The sequence below is a fragment of the Perissodus microlepis genome, chromosome 7 (genome assembly GCF_051167445.1).
Source record: "Perissodus microlepis isolate ML-2025 ecotype Zambia chromosome 7, ASM5116744v1, whole genome shotgun sequence".
NCBI lineage: Eukaryota > Metazoa > Chordata > Actinopteri > Cichliformes > Cichlidae > Perissodus > Perissodus microlepis.
In genome coordinates this window covers 4,588,357-4,603,253 of record NC_140467.1, presented here as the reverse complement: position 1 = coordinate 4,603,253, position 14,897 = coordinate 4,588,357, and the positions used below count along the sequence as shown (strand labels likewise).

The following is a 14,897-nucleotide window of genomic DNA, read 5'->3' as shown; positions in this document are numbered from 1 at the left end:
CTGGCAGTCTTCCAAGCCACTCTGCTACAGCTGCTCTGTAAGCAGAAACATTAGCAAACGCGCTCCCGGTGCACTGTGGAGCTGTGTATATCATGAGTTGTCATCGCCATTGTGCCTTCATGTGCACAGAGAGCAAAGAGACATTGAGGAAGTGGAAGCTAGCAGATATTCAGCGGCACTCTGCACATGAGGATGATGTGCTTTTGTTGTTTACTGAGGTAAACAAAGAATTCACGACCCGTCTTGTTTCATTGTCGCCGCGCTCCGTCTTCTGTTTCCTCTCCTAAATTCCTTTTTTGTCCCCTTTTTTTTTTTTCTCAATTTTTGTCTCTATTGTTCACTGACCCAATGTGTAGTTATCCCCACACCTCACCCCAATCCCCCTCCATCCTTTTCTCCCTGTAGCTGGCCCTCCTTCCCGCTCCCTCTCCCGTCTCCTGTCCAGTGGCGGTTCAGTGAGGTAGTGATTCATAGCTGCAGTAGGCCCTGCCTGATGGTCATGTGACCAAAGCCTGCCTGACAACATGGAGAATGAACACAGTCTGGCTAGTTTGTGTGCAGCCTCATGCACATGCTCCCTCATGCAAACACACACACGCAAAGAAATACTTTGTCGCATCAGCGCATGCTCACATCCTCTCATCTTTCTCCCAATCTGACATAAACAGCATCACTATGAAGCCACTGGATGTCCACGCCCTTCGCTATGCAGCCAGCTTTCATGATTTTATCCTCTATTACTGCAATCATCCTTCTCATATTTGTCCAAAACAAAACATTATGACTGAACAGTGCAATACCCTACCCTAATGCAATATTCATAGTCCTGTGCATTATCTTATAACTATAAGCACGCGCAGTGCTTGCTGTTTACTGTTGCAGTCACAGGCACCAGTAAAAGTTTATTGTCAAAACACCTAGTGGTATGTTTGTGAGTTCATTTTTATTTCTTTTTTATTTTTGTTGCTTCTTCCTGGAAAATGTGAAAGCAGCACAGAGGTCAGGTGTTTGAGGAAACAGGTTTGGTCCCTGCCGCAGCTCATTTACCATCACTGCGTCATCAGAATGCCCTCTTACAATGCCTGGGTTTACTCAGGCGAAAGAAAATATTCCTCAAACCCCACCCACAAGTTTGAATACATGTCATAGATTCAAATGCTGGGGTTGTCCCAAGTCCCAAATTACCCAAGATGCCAATTAGATAGAAATTCCAGTTTTTTCTAACTCCCACTTCCTTGCTGGCTTTGACACAAGATATTTTTTGTTGTATAATCAATTCTCTTCTCTTCCTTGTTGTTTATCTTCTGTGCAGGTTGAGCTGGGCAGGAAGCAGGAAGTGGTGGTTTATGACCAGAGTTCCAAAGAAGCAGGGCATCTGTCCAAAGATGGTTTTGTGCACATTCTCATGGGAAAGTTGGAGGGCACCTTCCACAAAGTCTCCCTTCTCACCGGTAAGACATGTGTGGTGTTGGTGGTGGTGCAAAAGAAAAGGGGAAAGAGCAGACTTTGTATATCTCAAAGTCTGTTTTCCTTTGTGTGTGTGTGTATGCACTGCTATTTATTGTAGCTCGAACAGGTGCACTGTTGTCGTTGCACAGTTTGATCAGCAGATGTCACTCATGAGAACAACAAGACAATATGTAGCCCTTAGTCAGTTCCCCATTTCTTAACACTATACTAGTGTTCTGACTTCGTGGTGTAAGGTTTGCAGGTATGTGTGAGCACAGGAGGGAGAGGGGAAGTAAACTCCCCTGCACTCTTCCCCTTACCCAGCATCTCTGCAGTAACGGTGAAGCTCAACTTTCAATCCTCTGGCCTTATTTATCACAGTTATTACCCTGTCGTAGTGTCCACTAAGCACACTGAGATTTATAATTGAGCCCCACCAAGACTGTTAATAGTCGTTGAGTTAATAACATCTTGATTGTGGTGGCTGCAGCTTTATAAGGGATGATATTATACACACACACATCCACCCGCCGAGGCTTATGAATCTGTCCCAAATATGTCAGTGCAGAATGGGGAGTGTAATCTGCCTCAGTCAGGATTTGAAACGAGGCAGCGGAGGCATGCTGCTCTTGCAAATCTCTGCTCTTCTCTCTGCATCCCCATTCTTCTCCTCTTCCCTCTGCTGGGAGATTAGTGCTTTTTTCATGAGTCATTCACGGATGCCTAGGATTGCCTGAAAGCACACAGCCTCTACAATTTGTCACAGAAGTGTACTGAGCGCATGCTTTGGGTGGACACACCCGTGCATACAAAGTGCATACACACGACCGCGTTTGATGCCTCACACACACGGACACAAACACACACTCTCTGATTGCTGAAAAGCCAGGATTTTGTTAATACTGAAGGACCCCCTGTCAGCAGCTCCCTCCTCGTTATCAATCTCGGCTCGTTCTCGTTGTGTTTCTTCAACAGAGGAAGAAAAAGAGGAATCACACCTCTTCCATTTTTGTCCCCGCTTTTCTGCTGTTTCCACGACAACAGTGGCAGAGAATATTCTCCTGTAGGACTCAGCCAATGGCGTCCGCTTTTGTTTGGGTGGTTGTAATATTGGGGTCAGTGGAGCTAGCAGCAGCGTTGTATACTTAACATTTGTCTGTATTTGCAGTGCATGCATGCAGGTGGGTGGTGTTGCATGCATGTGCCTGCATGCATTATGACGTTATGTGAACGATTGCTGTGGGATCTGCTTATGTGGGGAAAAAAGCATCAGTGTGAAGGTGTTAGAGATAAGAATAGGATATGCTTGTCAGGATTTTTAAGTGTTGCTGTTAAGTTGCCTTTATTAATGTGACAATGTTTATATTATAATTGGGGATGACGGGCATTCTTGTTCATTGCGTCTGTACAGTTTGCAGCAGCAAAGTGCCTGGTGTCTAAAAGGATGCTTGTCTTTTCTGTTACAAAAAACCCCACAGTGGTACAATGTGTGATTTGTGAACAAACTAAGCACAGAGAAAGTTCAAAGGTCAGGGGTCACGATGCGCCATCTTGGATCTCGAGCTGTTCACAGAGCAGTCAAATCAAGCATGCAAGAAAACTATTTTTCGAAATGGGCCACTGGTTTGACAGAATTACTCATTTGAAGATGTCACACTTGCCTCCTAAAAACCAGTAAAACGTTGCTCACCTGGTTTTGTGAATGACCAAAGGCCACCACATGCACTAGCCTTTCCCAGCCATTCCTCCCACTCACTCACTGCTTTCCCATCCACTCTCTGTACTTTACTGTTAAATAAAAGCCGAAGATGTCAAAAATGAAACCCACCCAAATAAAGTAATGGATTAAATATGAGTAAAAACGTATGCTTCTTTTTGTCCATCCTTTATTTTTTTGTCCTCTCTCTGCCTCCTCATTCTTGACTTTAATTGGCATTACTCTCGTCTCCCAAATTTAAAAAAATAATCCCAGTTCACACCTCCCTCTCCGCCCACCTTATACTTTTACACCTCCCTTCTACCGAACCTCTGATTTATGCTACTAATAATTCCCGTGGTGACCTCATATCTGACTGAGGACTTATTTTCAGCCTCACACCAGACGTACACACTACGCAGAGTGTAGCACTGGTGCAAATCCAGTGAGGGGTAATGTGGGTGGGTAAAGGAGGGAGAAATGGATTGCAAGATGAAAAGAATCCATAAATGGGATGAACAGGGTGAATTCGAGAATAATTATGAAGCTGCCTGTCTGAGGGGAGGTTGATTTTTCTACCTTAAATGTCAGTTATGCAGACGCTTGCCAAAGGGAGATTAGGGCAACATTTCTGAAAGGGATTTATGTTTTTTGCATTTTTAAACCTAATGCTTATTGACGTAAATTTCCTTTAAACTAGGGGAAATAAGACCGGAGAAGACAGGAGATGCCAGATAAGCTGCCTGAATGAAATGTTACACAATCATAATGAATGCCCTGGGAACATATTGATCCCAAAACAATCTGTGACCCCTCTCAGGTTTCCACCATTCAGTAATTGATCAACTGGAAAGCACACCATGTCGTTACATGTGGAAAACGTCATACTGGTAGCATTGTCCCAAAAGGGCAATTGTTTTTGTGAATGAAATGACTAATGCAGATTCTCACCCTGTATTAAAGAATGCATTCACGCTGGATGTAGTTGTACTTGGAAAGTGTCCTTGTGAATCCATGCAAGCACAAAGGTTAAGGTTATGCTACTTCATTGATTGCGTGAAAGTGTTTGTGAGAAACATGCCTCTCTCAGGACAGCTGTATTTTTAACACAGTGGTGATCTCACCCAGTTGGAGCTCAAGCTGATGCGTCTTGCCTTTTTCAGAGTTCTGATAGCACGCGCGCGTGTGTGTGTGTGTGTGTGTGTGTGTGTGTGTGTGTGTGTGTGTGTGTGTGTGTGTGTGTGTGTGTGTGTGTGTGTGTGTGTGTGTGTGTAGAGGGAGAGATCATCACTTGGTTGGAGCCAGCTGCCTCCCCAGTGGCTCTAAAGTTTGTGCATTTCCCACCAATCTGCAAGCACACAGCCAAATTGGAGACAACGCTGAACACTCCCTGCTAGTGTGGGGCTAGGTGGTATGTTAGCCGATGCCAGCTGTGTCAAACGTCACAGCAGCCCCGCTATAGAACTGACAGCATGAAATTTTTTGCTGCCGTATTCTAGTTTCAGCAGTCTAATATGCAAGACAGAATAAAAAGAGAACTTTCAAAAAGGCTACTCATGAGCTGTGGATGAAAAGAGAGTTGGGTAGTGTTTTCAAGTGGAAGGGAGGTGGAGATAAAAATAACAATATGTTTTATTCATAGCACATTTTTTTCCTTTTTTTTCAAGTACTTTAAGTTGAGGGGGTGACAGCTAGAAATTAGGAAATTAAACACATGTAAAAATAGCATTATAAAAGCGCCATGACAGCATTTGGGTCATAAAGAGGAAATGAAGGTGCGGGAACATGCAGATGTATATGTCACCCGTGTAATGTGTGAGTCTACAGAGTTTTCTGATGTGTGAGACTGCTTCTCATCTTTTCTTGCACCATCTGCCAGTGTTTTTCGTGGGATTACTAAAACGCCACACCGTTAGGTCAAAGGGAAAAAGGAGAGAAAGGGGACACCAACTGAAATGAGGTAGTGACAAGGGACAAGGGACATGTCTAAATAGTCTATAGTGGCAGCACTTGACTGCACTCATAGTGCAGAGGTAATCCTGAAACAGTTATGTGGCCAAAGGATAATAAAGTTTTGCAGTGTATTAATCCTAAATTTGAAGTGTTTGCTGCCTTTTCACTCTCATATAGCTTTTAAAAAAAATTGTACTATTTCGCTACATAGGTGAATTAAGAATATTCACTGACATGTTCAGGACGATGATGTCAGTGAATATTTCAGTGATTTCACAGATGAACAGGCCTCGTCAGGTTTGTGCTGTTTCACATTCCGTTGAAGACACACACATCAATCAAACTGCGTTGTTTCACAATAAAATGTGACAAAATGAGTTATGCTATTCTAGTATTGCATGACTCATGTTTTAAGTGTCCAGTAGATGGACAGTGTTGTCCCTGATACAGAGTCCTATGAACTGCATTGAAAAGGGTTCATTTATATACTGTAGCATGTGATCTGGGGCACAGTTTTTGATTTTTTTTCTGTCTCCCACGCAAAAGCACACAAGAGACAAGGCAGTGACATACTGATGGGAGGTATTAGGAGATGAAAGGTGCCTCTCTCTCATTTTCTTTCACTTGCACTTTCTTTGTCATGCACATTGTAAATAATGCAGACACATACAGGAGCTGCTGTGTTCCTCTGGGCTTTGATGACAGCAGGTTAGGGTGTTATTGCACAGACACGGGGTACAAAGGTCAAGTAAGTTACGGCTCATTCTCGTGTGCTGTTATACAACAGTGTGGGGAGTGTTTTTCGTGTGTGTGTGTGTGTGTGTGTGTGTGTGTGTGTGTGTGTGTGCGCAGACATTAGAGAGAAGCTGAAGAGGTGAGGTAATCATGGGAGGCACAACCTTACAATGCAGCCGTTCAGACATTCCAATGAGCTACATAAGGAGGTCTGTTTGTGAGCATGCATGTTTTTGTGCGTGCATGAATATGTGCATATAAAGCAGAGCACGAATGCGTATGAGGCAATGTTTTGGAGTATTTGTGTGAGAAAAGACATAATAGACAAATGAGAGCAATTGAGGAGATGAGGTAATACTCCTTATTTCATCCTGAATGTGTGCGTGAGTATGCGTGTGCGTGTCAGAGCCTGTGTGGTCACAGAGCTCGCTCAGAGAGACAGGTCGCACTGCTCAGTGTTTGTGAGCCTCCACAGAAATGAAAGACTTTCTTTCCTTCTGGAGCCCAGCATGAAGTCTGCCTTTCTGAAGCTGAAGCCTGAGGTGAAGAAACTGCTCCACACACACACACACACACACACACACACACACACACACACACAATTTACACGGACACCTGCAGCGCGCATGTGTGTTTGAGATGCTTCAACAGATGCGGATCACCAGTTTTATGTGATCGGAAACTGCTAAAAATTTATCTGCTGTAAAAGTTTTATAGTTTTGCTTGGGGGTCTGGGTTCAGTCGGCTTCTAAAGATAAACGTGTGATGGAAAATGACGTGATCGATCAAGTTGTGTAAACAGTGTTTGAATGACATTTGCCTACTGCTTTATGCTTCCAGGTGTGTTGTCATTGGTCAAAGTGCAGGTCAGAGGTTGCAGACTAATTGTGGATGTGTGTCTGAGGTCCATTTTTTTTCTCCCCACCTACAACTTTTCTCTCTTCAGCTTCTCCGTCACTCCCTTCTTTCCTGTATATACTAACCTCCTAACCTGCCCCTTCTGCACCTCTCTGCTCCTTTCTGCCCCTCCACGTCCCCCTCCTACCTCTCAATTACGCCATGGGGAGTTCTAGCAGATCAATGATTTCATTGAGAAGGAGCCAGTGGTGCCATTAGGAGGTGAGCTCACCGTCCCCAGGGAGAACTGACACAGTATTCTCAATGACCTCGCCTTCCTCAGCAGTCCTCTTTACATCTCTCCTTCAACCCCCTTTACCTTCCCCCTTACTTCTACTGCGCTTTACCCATACCCTTCTCCTCCTCCTCCTCTTCCTCCTTCCTCTCTTCTGTTTCATGGTGCTGAGAACAGAGCTCTATTTTTAGGCCCAGACTCCTGCGGTCGTCACATCTGGCGCCAGTGGCCTCGATGCTCTCACCCTGGCCTGTAGATACACAACACATACCGGCCCCACCCCAGCCAGCACCGCGGGAGCACAAAGGTCAAAGAATAAAGGCTATAAAATATCTATGACATCACCTCCCGCCTCAGAAAAGTGTGACATAGTTTGAAAAGCCCTCTAACTGGACAGTGACATAATGCTCTGTTTTCTGCTTTGCAGGTAATGACCTTGATGAGATATTGGGCAAACCCTTAACTTGTGCACACACTTGAGAAAGCTTGCAAATACATGCACATGTGGACAGACACTCTTACACACACACATAAATATGGTAACAAAGCCCAGAGGAGGTCAGTACCAAGTTGCATTTTATGTAACAATGTTCTGCCAGTGTTCTCGCCCCCTCCCCCGTCCGTCTCATTGGCCTCACATGATGAGCTTGATGTCATTTTCCCCTTCTTTCCCTTAAATTTGGGAGAACAAAAACAGGCCAGCATATGTGCATGTTTATGTGTGTGCACAGTGTGATGCACGCGCATGTGTGTGTGTGTGCGTGTGTGTGTGTTTATGTGAGCTGCTGCCAAATGTTTCCACCATGACGTGATCTCACTCCTCTGCTTGCCTCCTGCTCTTCTTCCTTTTCTCCTCCATCACCGAGTCCCTTGCACACACACGCACACGCACACACACACGCATACGCACACGAGAAACACATTGTTGTACGCATATACTTTGACATGCAAAGGAGAAGACTGAATGTTTCTCCCAGATCCCGGTATGGGAGAGATGTGCATAAATTTCAAGTAGTGTGGATATGTCTGTGAATGAGACCCTGGTACTGATACTTAAGCTTAGAAGAATTAAAATAACTTTAATCGTGGGCAGAAATTAACATAAAGTTCACAGTGATTCAGAATAACTGAGTCATGTGTGGCAAAGACATGTAAAAAATAACCATTAAGGGTTTAAATTAGGGGTTTGTTTACACATGCAGAATTAATATTTGCTTACTTTTTTGATGTTTTACTCTTGGTAAACTTTTTGGCAAAATCCTGTGACGTTGACCTAAATACATACTTGTTTATAGTATAGGTATTTAAGCTGGTTTGTGTATACAGTCTGTTCATACCTTCTGTGTCCTGCTGCATTGGAACTCTAGACTCTATCTAGAGGCCTTTTGAACGTCCCAGCCTGCCCCCGGTCATACATTCATCCAGCAGGGGATAAAAATAGTTTGTTGAAACTGTTACCTAGGCAGTGTCAACACATCGGGTCAACAGGAGCTGAAGCTGAACAGTGTGCTACCCAAAGCTCGCTTCACCCCCATCAGCACCTCATAACTCAAACCTCATCATGAGTTTGGGCCAAGTGCTCGCTAGTTTGGTTGCTACACCGTCAGCTTACCGCTGAGGCGCTTACCCTGACGACTCTGACACACATGTGGAGTGGAAATTTCCAAAGGCAGAAGAAAAGGGAAAGGAGTAGCTAACAATTATGCTAGTTTATCCTACCGAGGCCTGGACTGCATCCACCAGATTCCATTCATGCTCGGACTGCCCACTGCCGCTCCTGTCATAACGTCATTCCTTGGAACAATGGTGGATTCCTGTTTATCACTGGGCTGTCTTTGATGCACTTTATCTCTGGCATGCCACAGAGCTGCTTCCTTATTTACCTACTGAAAAGACTCCACTTTTACTGTGTGGACAAGGTCCATGTCTTTGCAGACTTGTACTTTGTTCCCTTTAAACTTATAGCACCAGATGATCTGCTTTAATATGCTGTTTGCTAATTATTCTCCAGAAAGGGTTGAGAAAGGTTCTTCTTTTCCAGACTAGTAGCAGAGGAGTAGAATAGTTGCCTGTTACAGTGCTGATACTTTAAATCCTGTGTGGTTTAACACTTTTCCTGGTATGTATACAGACTTGTAACACAGGTCGTTTTACCGTAAATACATGCTGATCACACACTGAAATGTTTGGGTTCAACCTCGAGGGCTGCTGCTGTTTCCTGATAAAAGAGGGAGATTTTCTATCTCCACAGCAACAGGCTAATTTTGGAGTTCCAGGCAAATCCAAACCTTCAGATTGAGGTATGCAGCAGTTTGTGATCATTCTCAGTCCTCCTCATATCTCCCCCTATGCGGACACACAAAAAACTCACTTATACACACACACACACATACAGAGATGAAGGCTGGACAGCACTGAGAGGCCACTTCCTCTTGTGTTTTGTAACTACTTCCTGTTTCTGATAAAGTGACATCAGGGTTCCCCAGGGTAAAAGAAAAAGATGTCTAGAGAACATGTATGCACACCAATCTTCTATATATCTATATTTTGTTGTTTTGTATTTGGACTAAAAAGAAAAAGGGAAGCTCAGAAATCCCACCAGCTTTACAGATGATTAAACGGCATGATGTAGGTGTTGGCACAGTGGTGCACGCAGAAACAGCTTGCCCAGTTCCTTCCATGGCATTACGTCATTCCCTTCCTATTGTTCTTCTGTAGCTGACGGAGTGATGTCACTGTCGCATTGTGGATGTGACACATTCACACATGCACACAGTGTCCAGGGCATGTAATGGCCGGAAAAGATAACCTTGACCTCGGGTGTTGCAGTAGCCGCTGTCACCATGTCCTCTACACCCAAATCCAGTCTGCAGGTTACACCCTGCCTTGTGCTGGATCTCTGTCCAGGAGGGGAATTGACTGGAAGAATGACATACTTTTTTTGTTTGTTTTCTTTTATTTTTTTTTCCTTTTTGTTGAATTATAAGCTGATTTGTGTTACATTTCCATTTCTAATATGCCTCAGTATGGTCAAAGAAACCCTGGGAGTTACTATCACATTGATCAGATAATAGTAGTTTTCCTCTTAAAGAATATCACTTAATCTGAAAACACCACTCAGTGACAGGCACAGACAGGCACGGCACATAGTCTGCAGAGAGATGCCCTGGTACAGCCTGAGACTGTCTGAGTTAATTGTAAGACAGGTAGACAAGACGCTGAGCTAACAGAGGAGCAGATGGCGTGGCTTCCAGCTCTGTTGTGAGGACAGTGGATCTGTCAGTCTGCCTGCTGTGCTGGTAGGAGCTAATTAACACTAAACTGATCTGAGACCTGCCTGTCTGTCTGCACGTAGCAGTGAAACAAGCCCATTAAAAACAAACAGATCTGGTGTCAGCTCCTCTCTCTCACAGTATCGCCATTATAAGACTGATACCACATGCGAGAGACAATGAGAGAGATGAGGGGTGTTATTTTATGCATTCCAGCTCAGGCCATTTGCATTTAGAATGAAATAGCCATCCGTTCTACTCAAGAGAACCTGTGTAGACAAACTCACCTCTGGGGAAATCAGAGCAGGGTGAAGTGTGTGCTCTTAATGCACGCACACATTCGCGTTCTTCATGTTTTCATTACTGTATAGTCATGGACATGGTTTCTGCACATATTCAGCCTGTTTTGCACACACACATACATTATTCATCCATATAAAACCGCAGAAAACAGCTGTAAGCTGTCTCGCTGTATAAAGCTAAAGTTAACATTTATTTTATATGCACTCAAAGTGAATGCACAGGCTTTATATGCACGCAAGACACACATGCAGTGGCCAGCAACGATTCACATTGAAACTTAACAGTCCCCCTTTGTCTCCACATGCATACACAGACACACACACACCATTCAAAACCTCGAACTGGTATTTTTAAGTAGTTCATCTGGTTTATGAAAACCCATCTGGTCCTGAAAGCCCCCTTTGGTGTGCTTGATAGCTTACCCTTTTTAGCTTCTCCCCGTTTTGTGTGTCTGTGTGTGTTTATACTTTGTGGAAATGCTTGAGTGAGTGTCTAAAAGTAAGTCTAAACTAATTTCTTGCCAGTGAGACAGATTTACTGGTGCAGTAACCCCCGGGTTCTGAGCTTCTCCAGGGGCTTAAGTTGTTTGGAGGGTAGGGGGGTCTGCCGAATGAGTGCTACGAGCTAGCATCCCTCGAGGCTGTGCAGATAGAGATCAGACTGCCTCATGCCCGGCCTCACACATGACCAGGTGGTGCATCAGTGCACCCCTAATCTTGTGCTTCCTTCTCTCGATTGCATCTAAGAACCACCACCTGCCCTTCCCTCCGATTCCCTGTTTTCACTTCCTCAACCCTTTTGATGTTATCATATGTAACGAAGACATAAAGCTTCTCTATACGTCTGAGAGACTCACATATTTACACACTTTCTGTTCTAAAAAGCTGAACAGAAAATTTCAGTAGTGTGTGCAGATTAATGGTGGTGCAATTATTGATGTTTGAAAAAGAGTCAAGATGAGCACACACACAATACCGGTGACATTTCTAATGTCCCCTGGCAATATGACAGCATCATTTCAGCTATCTCCCTATTGATTCAAACAGCCCCTCTTCCTCGCCAGTATCCTCCCATGACTTAATCTCCCCCTCCTCTTCTCTTCTTTAGCACTTCCCCCTCCCTCAATTGCTCCATTCCTCGATCCATCCTCCCCTCTTTCTCCCCTGGTGACTACCTCACCCCCCAGGCATGGCAGCTGTGTTCTCCTGTAGGCATTACATCACTGCAAGAGCATCCTTGTTACTGATCCCCTGACAACCAGCACTATCAACACATTTTCGCTCACACACACACACGCACACGCACACACACATGCACACATGTGCAGTGATCATACACCTGTGCAAGAGTGCATAAACTTGTATTTACACACACAGGCACAAATAACTATTTACTCTATTCTTGTCCCTGGAGCACTATTCTCTCCTTTCTCTCACCTTTGCACCAGTCATCCTTCTCTCCCCCTCTCTCTCTCTCACACACACACACACACACACACACACACACACACACACACACACACACACACACACACACATGCATTAACTGACAGTCTTCATCAGCCTAACCTGCCCTATCCAGAGGATGACGTCTCTCTTTCCTGTGATATCCTGACAGATGATCCACGGTGTAGAGTGACGCTCCTGTTGCTGCCTGTCTCAGTGGAAAGGGAGGGGGGGGGGGCTCTGACAAAATATATTAAAGAAAAATATTTGTATCAGCAACTCAGTGCAAACAGAGTTTACGGGTATACGTGTGTCAGTTTATTTTTATTATGTTTTTTTTTGATGAGCTGCTGGTGATAAATGTTTAAATTTGTGCTGGTGCAAAAAAAAAAAAGCATATATTAACTTTATACTGAGTTATAAAAGAGAACAATATTGGAGTAGAGTTGACTCATTCAGTCCATTAAATAATTAGTCATTAATTATTAATATCAAATTATTCATAATTTAATCTTAATACATTTTCAGTGCCTAGAATGTGTTTTAGTGCTTTTATCTTAACTTCAAAAAATTCAGTATTTTAAAAGACATTTCAAAGAGTTTATTAAATAATTGTAAAGAAAGATTCAGAATATTAACTAATTTATCTTTATGTTCCTATTATGGCCACATAGGCCATCTAGTCTTTGTTATCTATGTGGTGAAAAGTAAAACTGTGTACGTGCAGTAATTACCTTTTATTTAGTAATAAAGATTTGGTTTATTGTGCAAAACCGACCAATTTCACAGCAAAAGTTAAGTTAGTCTTTTTTTTTTTTAACTTAAGGGCAATAAACGTAGCCTTTTATGCAACATTTAAAGGGGTTTAGAGTTCAGACTGAACCCTGCACTACGCAGTATGTTTGCATTTATGATGCATTTACAACATATAAGCACAGAACTACAAGCTCTATAATCCTCACAACTCTCTACAGTGGTCAGGTGCAAAGGTCGTGTTTCTCCTTTCAATCAACCCAACACCACCATCTCTTGTTGAGGCATTCCCAGTCAGTTCAGACATCCCAGGGCTCCTCGTCCTTTACCCACCTTCTCCGTTTCCTTCCCATACCAACTGCTCATTATCAGTTTTGGCTGGGCTCTGTGTATGTATGTATGTGTAAACATGCGTCGCCTTAGTAACAAGCTCTGCACCATAAAAGTATGCTCTAAAAGAGAGAATCTCAGCGGAGGGGGCGAGCAAAGTGACCATCCCACCTATTTCTGTAGCTGCAGGGCACACATGTGCAGTCAATAAAGAAGGCCCGGCTGTCATTTATAGCATCTTGGCTGTAATCCTCTAATTAACACATCTACTATTCTCAGCCTTGTTACCCTGCTGAGGACCAGAGGAGGAGGAGAGGAGTATAAAGAGAGCGACAGCATGGTATTTCAGCATGGTATCAGCCAGCAGCTACTTTGTTTTGTTGCTGTTGGTTTCCACTGCTCAGAGTTTGCAGGTGTTAGAGCCTCGTGTGTTTCAAAGCTACTTTATGGCTTCGAGCCACACAGCCAGAACAACTAAGCCGAGGCGTGGATTCAAACTGAGGTGATGATCTGTGGGTTTAAAGCGTAGCGACCCCAGCTGACCACCATGGCATGCCACACCTGTTCAGATGCAAATGGGAGAACAGTGCATGAGTGTGTGTTAAAATGGTGATTGTGGGGTGACGTGTGTTTATTCATAGTTTGACACTCTCCCAAAACCAGTGTCTGCATTTTTCACAAAGCTCATCATTAGGCCCATTTCCTCTCGCGCCCTCTCTTGCAGTTGAACAGAGGATGACGTAAAGCTGTTCTCACCCATGTGTGATCATTCAGGGGTCTGCAGTTATGAGATGAGGTCAGTCAGCATGCAGCTGGCCCCCTAACTGGACATCTTGTATAAGCTTATTTGCCTTTTTTCTCTCTCTCTTTTTTTGGAGCAGTGCGGTGACTTAATGTCATTGAAGTCCATCTGACCTAGTTTGAATGTAATCAGTGCACTGTGAAGTCTCAGCACGGGACAGAAGAGATAGAAAGGACGGTCAACTGGCCTAAACATAGTTGTTTCCATACATCTATTATTTTCAGCCAAAGGTTGATTGGCATAAACGTGTGCTAAAAAGACGAGAAAGCAAGTCTGAATATGCTCTGACTTATTGCAGAAACGCACAAAACACAATAGCCTCATATTAATAACTCGACAAACAGCTGTACCTGCATCGCAGTTTGCTAACACTGAGTCTCTTCCAGTAGTTTTGTGAAGTTTTTTACTGCCTCGTTTTCATAACTGGACTTGTGGCCCACGTGTTTGTCATTCCATAGTACCAGGAGTCTGTGGCCTGTCAAATGGATGGTGGCTGGCTGACCACAAGCTTGTTTGGTCTTTTCATCACCTCTAGTATTTCCTTCCTCTTTTGTCTGCTTTCATTTCTTTCTTTTTTCCATACTTCTGCTCTGCTTTTGCTTTCTTTCTTCTCGCCTGGCTACCTTCACATCCTCCAGACAAAATCGCAGTGTCCGAACACAAACATGTTAGACATGAACCAGTGCAGGAAAAGTGGTGAAGTCACATACATTCCCTCACCTTGGGAGACAAATCAGCTGTCAGCGCACCGGCACAGCCTTAATTCCCTCTCCTGCAGTAAGCGTAATGTGCTAAGAGGATGCAGTACATTTAAGGCAATCAACCTAATGTAGGTATTTAGTTTCTACTCAGTAATAGATAGTACTGCATAGCTGTAGGAGTCTAATTATTGTAGATATGATATAATTATCATCAGGTAATCATCCCTAACGTCTCAAATGAATTAAATGAGAAAACAGGAAAACGGTTCATGTAAAAAAAAATAAAAATAAAGCATATTTCTGTTTGTTATGTATGACGGCATTTA

The 14,897-nt window shown here is 43.6% G+C and overlaps 1 protein-coding gene across 7 annotated transcripts in view; it reads left to right on the top strand.

The window, feature by feature from the left end:
• The window catches only part of dusp8a (dual specificity phosphatase 8a), a 38,660-nt gene that overhangs the window by 15,151 nt on the left and 8,612 nt on the right, over positions 1 to 14,897 (top strand). For all 7 annotated transcript variants that reach the window (XM_084932940.1, XM_084932935.1, XM_084932942.1 and 4 more), the window contains exon 3: positions 1,313 to 1,451. In XM_084932940.1, the coding sequence (XP_084789066.1) occupies positions 1,313 to 1,451 (139 nt within the window). The remainder of the gene's footprint in view (positions 1 to 1,312; positions 1,452 to 14,897) is intronic.